This window comes from Heteronotia binoei, chromosome 5 (genome assembly GCF_032191835.1).
Source record: "Heteronotia binoei isolate CCM8104 ecotype False Entrance Well chromosome 5, APGP_CSIRO_Hbin_v1, whole genome shotgun sequence".
Taxonomy (NCBI): Eukaryota; Metazoa; Chordata; class Lepidosauria; order Squamata; family Gekkonidae; genus Heteronotia; species Heteronotia binoei.
In genome coordinates this window covers 17733537-17742910 of record NC_083227.1, presented here as the reverse complement: position 1 = coordinate 17742910, position 9374 = coordinate 17733537, and the positions used below count along the sequence as shown (strand labels likewise).

General features: G+C 46.2%; 1 protein-coding gene across 1 annotated transcript in view; it reads right to left on the bottom strand.

Annotated features, from left to right (window-relative positions):
- Positions 1 to 4797: 4797 nt before the first annotated feature.
- LOC132571073 (zinc finger protein 345-like) overlaps positions 4798 to 9374 on the bottom strand; it is a 97977-nt gene continuing 93400 nt past the window's right edge. Inside the window, exon 3 of the mRNA XM_060237735.1 lies at positions 4798 to 7759. Within this exon, the coding sequence (XP_060093718.1) occupies positions 5622 to 7759 (2138 nt within the window). The 3' untranslated portion in view covers positions 4798 to 5621. The remainder of the gene's footprint in view (positions 7760 to 9374) is intronic.

The following is a 9374-nucleotide window of genomic DNA, read 5'->3' as shown; positions in this document are numbered from 1 at the left end:
CCGAGGCGACGGCTTTGCCTCGTTCCCCGCGCCCCCTCTGCTGCTCCTTCGCCTTCTCCTCAGCCCTCGCGAGTGCGCTCCCGCTGCCGCGCTGTGGGAAATCGGCGGAGGGGGTGGTGGGGAAGAGGAACGGAGGGAGGTGCTGAGAAGGGCCAAACAGGGCCCGCGGCAGGGTTGGTTTCCTCGCGGCCGCTCCAGGAGAGCCCAGCCCGGCTCTTAAAGGGGCCGCCGCCTGGCGAGGAACGCCTGGAGAGGGCAACGGCCGCCACTCCCCTCGCTCGCCTCCCGACCACCGTGGAGTTTTCTCTCTTCCTTATCCTCACCTCCAATAAACTAAATGGTGAAGCGCGGGGCTAAAAGAGGCCGGTGGTGAGCATGCTTCCTCAAAAGTCAGTGTTCCTGGAGGAGATTCAGCACAGACTGGCTCAAGAGCAGCAGGCGAGGCTGGTGGCACCTTTAAGACCAAGGAAGTTTGATTCTGCGCCCAAGTTTTCATGCGCAAGCACACTTGGGCAGATATTTGCCGGCGTATAAAACGACCCCCCCCCCCACTTGGAGGCATGTTTTTCAGGGCAAAAAAGTCGTTTTATACGCTGGCAAATACAGTAGCTTAAACCCAAGATTTAAGGCTCAAGCTACAACTGGACAGTTGGAGAGATTGAAGATGAAAGCATGTCTGGGGCATTTTCAGTCCTGACCCGTTGCAAGACACTGCTGCCTGCCACTCCCACCCAATCCTCTGTCGTTCTCCCCTCCCATAATCTGGCCCACTGTCCTTTCCACAGCAGTCCCTTAGGTCTTCCTGACTTTTCATGGGGATCTTCAGGTGCTAGGCAATTCGACATTTCTGGAAGGCAGCATGTTATAGCAGTAGGAAACCATCACTGCTTCTCACTCCCTTTGAAAGCTCCTGCACCATCACACACTCAGGGTTCAGTCTCTCACACCTTGTTCCAGGATGACAACATGGGCTGCGATCACAACACACTAAATAATGCACTTTCAATCCACTTTCAGTGCACTTTCCAACTGGATTTTTCCAGTTCACACGGTAAAATCCAGTTGGAAAGTGCATTGAAAATGGATTGATAGTGCATTATTTAGTGTGTGTGATTGCAGCCTTTGTCTATCATCCCTCATGTTTTGATCCCTCCTTTCCACTAAGAAGTTCAAGTTTCTCCATGATGTAGGTTAGGCTGCTGACTGGCCCAAGGTCACCTAGTGATCCCCCTGGCTGAGTAAAGTCAAAGTCAAATGTATAGTTTGTGACAACACAAAATCAGTTACAGCAGTGTATATATGTCTTATAAATTTTAGGAAATATACAATATTAAAGTTACTGATCTGACACAAGGGAACGTGAACTGGGGATCTGCATCTGAGAGGAACTTCCTTGTAATTTCAGACTCAGAGCAGGCAGAAAACCTCCGAGCAAGGATACAAAAATCCTCAAATTTACTCATAGAAACGGCTGTGTAGCAAAATATGCTCATTTGTCTCAACGTTCCCTGCAAACCCTGTGTCATTAGGATCTTTCTATAGCATCTTGCCGCTACTGCAGAGGGGAACATATTCCATCCAGCCTTAGAGTAGGCCCTATACTGGGACAGGATCTCTTACGATGATAAATACAATATTATCTAGTGTTCTTTGGTGGCAGGAAATTTGCAATTCTGTTGATGTCTCCCAGCTTGCTGGGGGTAAAGTGTAGATGACTGGGGAAGGCAATAGCAAACCAGCCCATAACGAGTCTGCCAAGAAAACGCCATGATGTGATGTCATCCCATGGGTCAGTAACGACTCGGTGCTTGCACAGGGGACTAACTTTACCTGATGTCTCCCCGCTGTTCAATGTCCAGTGTTGTGAGGCATGTAATGAGAATGAACTTGTGCCCAAACATGACCGTCAGTTGTTTAGAACTCTTAATGGGGAAAACATCCATCCCCCCCAACCCCGATAATTTGAAGTAGGGCTGCCAGGTATTTAGAAACAAGCTGGACACACCGAGGCACCCTCTCCCAGCACAAGCAGCGTGAAACAGTGTTTGCACTGGGGGGAGCGCCCAGCAGAACTTCACACGTAGCCTCAGTGCCACCATGTCCAAGCCCAAAGAACATGTTTTGTGCTCTTTGGGATTTATATGGTTACTAGTTGGACAGCCCAGGGCTTTCACTAATTGCTTGGGAAAAACAGAAAATACCAGACATTTAAATGTTCAATATTGCTTATTCTTTTTTCATTCATGGTTACCATATATTCTTGATTCTATTAGGGTTTCTTGGGCGCTATACATTTTTCTATTTATTAATATCCTGGTGATTTTTCAAAAGTGTTTCTTTTCTATCTTCAGACGCATTACATAGAAAAAGATGGGGTGATTATTAGTCATGGTCTCCATTTGGAAATGATTCCGAGTTGACATCTAAGCCCAACTGATAGTGCTGTTCTTTGAGATGCTAACAGAGCGTTCACTGAGGTAATAGAAACAAAAAGACTGTTCCCCCTCCAATTACTGTAATCTCTTTGTATGTCGCCATCTTGGTGAACTTGGAGATTCTGCAACCAATATCATAGTTTTGATCTTTTAAAGCCCTACTTTGGGATAGTTGAAGGAACTACTCCACTCATGAATGTCCCTTCCTACACTGGTCAACCTGAGAAGTTCCGAAGCATGGGGCCACAAATTGACTTCAGACAATTCCAGTGAGTCAAACCCCATCAACCTCAATGATTCACTACTACAGTGAGAGTCCCACTGACATTGTTTTGAGTGACAGCAAAGCCTGTTCCCCTGCTTTAAAACTAGAGGGTCCCAGTCCCTCAGTGATCCTTCGGGGGTGGGGCCAAAGAGTTGTGTGACACTGGCTCTGATCTGGCACTGACTGATCAATTCTGGACCATTGTGGCATACAATAAGACACATGATGCAACACGTATACCCTTGACCAGGAAATAAATATTATCAGAGGCCTCAATAACATCTTTTAGCCTTTGTCACTTTATTAAACTACTTTCTTTTTGTTCCAGCATTGATTTATTGTATTTTGTAATATGAGCCTGTATGTGTATAGAGAGTCAGTTGGTGTAGTGGTTAAGCGTGATCTGGGAGAACCAGGTTTGATTCCCCACTCCTCCATTTACAGCTGCTGGAATGACAGCCATAGCTCTCACAGAGTTGTCCTTGAAAGGGTAGCTTCTGTGAGATCTCTCACAGCCCCACCTACATCACAAAATGTTTGTTGTAGGGGAGGAAAATAAAGGAGATTGTGAGCTGCCCTGAGACTCTGCAATTCAGAGTGAAGGGTGGGATATAAATCCAATATCATCTTCTTCTAGATTTATTTGACCTCTGAAGAAGACCATTTTAGGTTGAAGTGCGTCAGGTCAAGTGGTTCCTCATTGTTGTTGTATGATTTTACTATGTAAGGAGGCTAATGATGGGCCCCTAAATGCTTTTAACTTTCTGTAATAAAGAAATGTATTTTTGGTTATGATTTTATTTTAAATTCTGCTTTTAATTTTTGGCCTTTATTGTATATTAACCTTTAAGTTCTTGATTCCTGTTAAAATAATCATAAAGAAAAGGACAAGCTCATCTTTTACCCATTTCAGTAATCCCTAGTATAAATCTATACTATGAAGGAATACTATACTTAAAAGGAAAGAAAGAAGTTAAAAAACCTGCAGAACCCACAGGGCCAGCTCTCGGGTGTCTGGCACCTGAGGCAAGGCCCTGCCACCCCTCACCGCCTGCAGCTTTTCTCCCACTCACCCTTGCCTCCTCGGCAAGGGAAACAGGCAAGCGCAGCGCAGCTCGGCTCCTGCGCCTCAAGAGTACATGCACCTGCCGCCCAGCTAACATCGCTCAGCCTCCCCATTTCTGCCTAGGGCTGTCTAATGGATGGGTCAGCCCTGACCACCCAGAAACTAATAACCAACTACATAAAACCCACTCAGTACTCCCTATTTGTAAAAGTATGTAACGTGATATAAATAGCAAGATGCTAGACAGACTCCACCCTACCCCCAACCAAAAGCTAGTAAATCTTTCCACTAATGAGCTGAATGCCTGAGAAATGGCCACAGAGAGCACTTTCTCTTTTCACTCGTAAGAGAGGGGAAAAGTGTTTTTTCCACTTCCCCCCTTTGACTAAAAAAATCAAAACAGAATAGAAAGAAGAGCCCTTCAAAACAAAAGGCAAAATCAATATCAGCCAAAGAGGTACTCCTTTGGAGTAAAAGCCAAAAACACTGACCTATACTAAACTGGCAAAAACAAAAAAAGCATGGGGGGAGATTTGTGGTTGCCAAAGGCAGGTACTTCATGACAAAGCAGATCAAGCTAGTGACTCTGAAAATAAAACCATAAGATAAAACTGGCTAAAAACAATTAAAAGGAAGAATTCTTCATGGAGTAAACCCAGCTCAAGCAGGAAACTGAAAGCATACGAAGAATATTCTGTATCATTCACTAACAAGAGAGTTGTTGACTGCCTTTGAACATATGAAGCTGCCTTATACTGAATCAGACCCTTGGTCCATCAAAGTCAGTATTGTCTACTCAGACTGGCAGCGGCTCTCCTGGGTCTCAAGCTGAGGTTTTTCACACCTATTTGCCTGGACCCTTTTTTGGAGATGCCAGGGATTGAACCTGGGGCCTTCTGCTTACCAAGCAGATGCATTACCACTGAGCCACCATCCCCTTTACATTGGATACCCTTCTTTATAAGGTTATTTGTTCGCTTAAATCAACTGGGTTTAACTGTGTTTGAAGTAATTATAACACATTTCAATTCTGACTGAAAATGTTTGAATTTACCAAGTTCATTATTATATCTGCATTCATATACAGTTTTGATCTGTTTGGTGCTCCATACTGTGAAACTCGCCTTTTTGCAGCAGCACAACTCACCAAGTAAAATTCTCCAATAAACTCCACAGAGACAATCCACATAGGGTATATCAGAGCCAAATAAACTAAGTTTTCCCAAAATATTTACCCAATACAAAACCAATATAGGGATTCAGAAATACTTGAGAATGCTGCAATTTTTCAGGTCCACCTGGCCCAAATCTAGGAGCGGAAAACCCACATATTTCTTTAGCACACCACTAGTGGGTTCTTTGATGATATTGAAGGATGACTGAACGACGCTAGCCTGTGTGGTTTAAATCTTTTCAAAGAGTGCTACCACAACTGATTCTTTTCTTACACTCAAAAGGCTTCTCCCCTGTTTGGGTTCTTACAATCTGTTGAAGACTACTACTGTGAATGAAATCTCTTCCCATGCTCTAGCTTGGGCTTCTTCTCCAGTAAATGCTGTTGAAGAGTGGCATTCTCCCCAAATTGCTTCCAACATTCTGAACATTCAAAAGGCTTCTCCTCTGTGTGCATTTGTTAATGCTGTTGAAGACCACCACTTTGACAGAATCTCTTCCTACAGTTGGCAAATTCAAAGGTCTTCTCCCATGGGTGGGTTTGTTGATGATCCTTAAGATGGCCACTCTGACTCAATCTCTTCCCACACTCTGAGCATTCAAAGGGTTTCTCTCCTGTGTGGGTTCGTTGATGCTTTTGAAGATTACTACTTGAAATAAATCTCTTCCAACATTCTGAGCATTAAAAGGGCTTCTCCCCTGTGTGAGTTCTTTGATGCTCTTGGAGAGTGCCACACCGAGTGAATCTCTTCCCACACACTGAGCATTCAAAGGGCTTCTCCCCTGTGTGGGTTCTTTCATGCTGTTGAAGAGTGCCTTTCCGACAGAATCTTCTGCCACATTCTAAGCATTCAAAGGGTTTCTCCCCTGTATGGGTTTGTTGATGCTGTTGAAGAGTGCTACTCCGATTGAATCTCTTCCCACACTCTGAGCATTCAAAGGCCTTCTCCTCTGTGTGAGTCCGTTTATGTTTTTGAAAATTGCCACTGTGGCTGAATCTCTTCCCACAATCTAAGCATTCAAACGGCTTCTCCCCTGTGTGGCTTCTTTGATGCTCTTGAAAACTGGCACTGTGGCTGAATCTCTTCCCACAATCTAAGCATTCAAACGGCTTCTCCCCTGTGTGGCTTCTTTGATGCCTTTGAAGAGTACCACTTGAAATAAATCTCTTCCCGCATTCTGAGCATTCAAAGGGCTTCTCCCCTGTGTGAGTTCTTTGATGCTCTTGGAGAGTGCCACACCGAGTGAATCTCTTCCCACACTCTGAGCATTCAAAATGCTTCTCCCCTGTGTGGGTTTTCTGATGCTGTTGAAGAGTGGCTCTCCGACTGAATGCCTTCTCACAGTCTGAGCATTCAAAGGGCTTCTCTCTTGTATGGGTTTTTAGATGTTGTTTTAAATGGCTACTCTGACTGAATGTCCTCCCACACACTGAGCACTCAAACGGTTTCTCCCCAGTGTGGGTTCTTTGATGCTCTTGAAAATGGCTATTCCGACTGAATGTCCTCCCACAATCCAAGCATTTAAAAGGCTTCTCCCCTGTGTGGGTTCTTAGATGACGTTGAAGAATGCTGCTAGAACTGAAACTCTTCCTACAATCAGAGCATTTAAAAGGCTTCTCCCCTGTGTGGGTTCCTAGATGACTTTGAAGAATTCTACCAGAACTGAAACACTTTCCACACTCTGAGCATTCAAAGGGTTTCTCTTTTGTGTGAGTTTGTTGATGCTGTTGAAGAGAGGCACTCCAACAGAATGTCTTCCCACACTCTGAGCATTCGAATGGCTTCTCCCCTGTGTGGATTTGTTGATGCTGTAGAAGAGTGCAACTCCGACTGAATCTCTTCCCACACTCCGAGCATTCAAAAGGCTTCTCCCCTGTGTGAGTTCTTAGATGATGCTCAAGAGTGCCACTCTGATTGAATCTCTTCCCACACTCTGGGCATTCAAAGGGCTTTTCCCCTGTGTGGGTTCTTAGATGCTTTTGAAGAGTGCCACTCCGACTGAATCTCTTCCCACACTCTGAGCATTCAAAAGGCTTCTCCCCTGTGTGGATTCGTTGATGATCTTTAAGACGGCCACTGTGCATGAATTTCTTCCCACACTCTGAGCACTGAAAAGGCTTCTCCCCTGTGTGAATTCGTTGATGGTCTTTAAGATGGCCACTCTGACTGAATCTCTTCCCACACTCTGAGCATTCAAATGGTTTCTCCCCTCTGTGGACCTTTTGGTGTGCAATGAGGTGTGATCTATATCTGAAGTACTTTCCACACTGAAAGCATTTATGTGCCTTTGTTATATTGGCTTTTGGGAAGCTTACATTATGCTTTCTTCCATCAGAGAATGCCATTCCAGTCTCTGAGCAGATAAATTGCTTTTCCCCTGAATTAACCTTTTGGTGCTGAATAAGGTCTGATTTCTCTGAAAAGCTCTTGCCACAGTCTGAGCACCTATAAGGTTTCTCTCCTATATGTGTTCTTTGAGGTCTACAAAGCTCTGCTCTGCCAATCATGGTCTTTCCACTCTCCAAGCATTCATGGCTGCTCTTTCCACTATGCATTTCTAAATGAACCTTATATTGGGTTTGATCTGAGATGTTCCTTCCACACTCCAAGACCTTGTCTGTATCCTCCACCATGTGAATGACTTCTTGGAAATCCTCCCTTTGACAAGGAATAGGTTTGTCCCTCTTCTCGACCATGTGGCTGCCTTTCTGCCTCTTGGGTCTTCCATGGTTCCTGAAGTTTCCCTTCATATCTTCATTCTGGATTACATCTGGCAATAGTGGATGCTGTTCCTTATCCTCATTCTGCTGATCTTTCCCTGTTGGAATAAAGAGAGATCCCTTTAGAATCCATGCAAGGAGGTTTAATCTGCCCCTTCTTTCATCCACACTCCAAATATTTCAGTGGCTTCTTCCTGCTGTACACTGATGTGTACAATAACATGCATTTTCAACATACATTAAGCCTCCTGCATCAGAGATGCTTGTTTGGGACACTGACCAATTCTTTGGCTCTCTGTGACTTCTTAGATATGGTGAAGAAACCGTATTTTTTGGACCATAAGACACACTTTTCTCCCCCAAAAAAGTGGGGGGGGAAGTGTGTGCGTCTTATGGTCCGAAGGTACGTTCCTTCGGGGGGCGATCCGCTGCCTCTTCCTCCGATCCAGCGCTTCCCCCGTGCATGCTTGCCTGGCTCCATCTTCTTCAGCAAGCGCTGGGATCGCTCCACGTGGCCCCAGCGCTTCGCAAGCGCCGGCTGCGGAGGGGGCAGCGTGCTTCCTCCTTGCCTGCCTTCAGCTGTGATGTTTAAAGCAAGTGCTGGGATCGGAGGGGGGAGGGAGCGATCCCAGCGCTTGCTTTAAACATCACAGCTGAAGGCAGGCACACAGGCAAGTAGGAAGCACACTGCCCTCTCCACAGCCAGCGCTCGCAAAGCGCTGCGTTTGCGGAGGGGGCGGGTGCTTCCTACTTGCCTGTGTTCCTGCCTTCAGCTGAGATGTTTAAAGCAAGCGCTGGGATCTCTCCCTCCCCCCTCCGATTCAGCGCTTGCTTTAAACATCACAGCTGAAGGCAGGAACACAGGCAAGTAGGAAGCACCCGCCCCCTCCGCAAATGCAGCGCTTTGCGAGCGCCGGCTGTGGAGAGGGCAGTGTGCTTCCTACTTGCCTGTGTGCCTGCCTTCAGCTGTGATGTTTAAAGCAAGCGCTGGGATTGCTCCCTCCCCCCTCCGATCCCAGCACTTGCTTTAAACATCACAGCTGAAGGCAGGCAAGGAGGAAGCACGCTGCCCCCTCCGCAGCCGGCGCTTGCGAAGTGCTGTGGCCACGTGGAGCGATCCCAGCGCTTGCTGAAGAAGATGGAGCCAGGCAAACAGGTGCGGGGGAAGCGCCGGATCGGAGGAAGAGGCAGCGGATCGCCCCCCCAGGAGGAAGGTGCGTCCTATCCTCTGGAGCGCCTTATGGTGCGAAAAATACGGCATTTTGTAATGAACTGAGCAATCTGATTTCAAACTTTTTTTCTCTCTGGGCAGAGAGCAGACAAGAAATAATGGGACACTTAAGTTCTCTTTCCCTCCACCCCTAAGCAGGGATTAGAGATGTGGAGGAATAGAGACTAGAAAGGTTTCAGGAAGAAACTCCTGCAGACTTCAAAAAAAGCTTCTTTGACCAGCCTGACCTAATCAGTGGGAGGGGAAAGAGAGATGATAAAACTGCTGGGAGAAAGGAGGAGGGGCTCTTTTGTGCACATTTCATCAGGGGACTTGACTAGGGTCGGGAGGAGGCAGCCATTGCCAGGTGCTGGCCTACATTTGAGGAAGAGGAGTGGAGCTCCTTTGAAAATCTGTAACTTTCTAAGCTAAGGAGCCTGCCTTATATTTAAAAACTGATAGGGCATCCAGAGAGGGAGGGACAGAGAAGAAGAAGACATTGG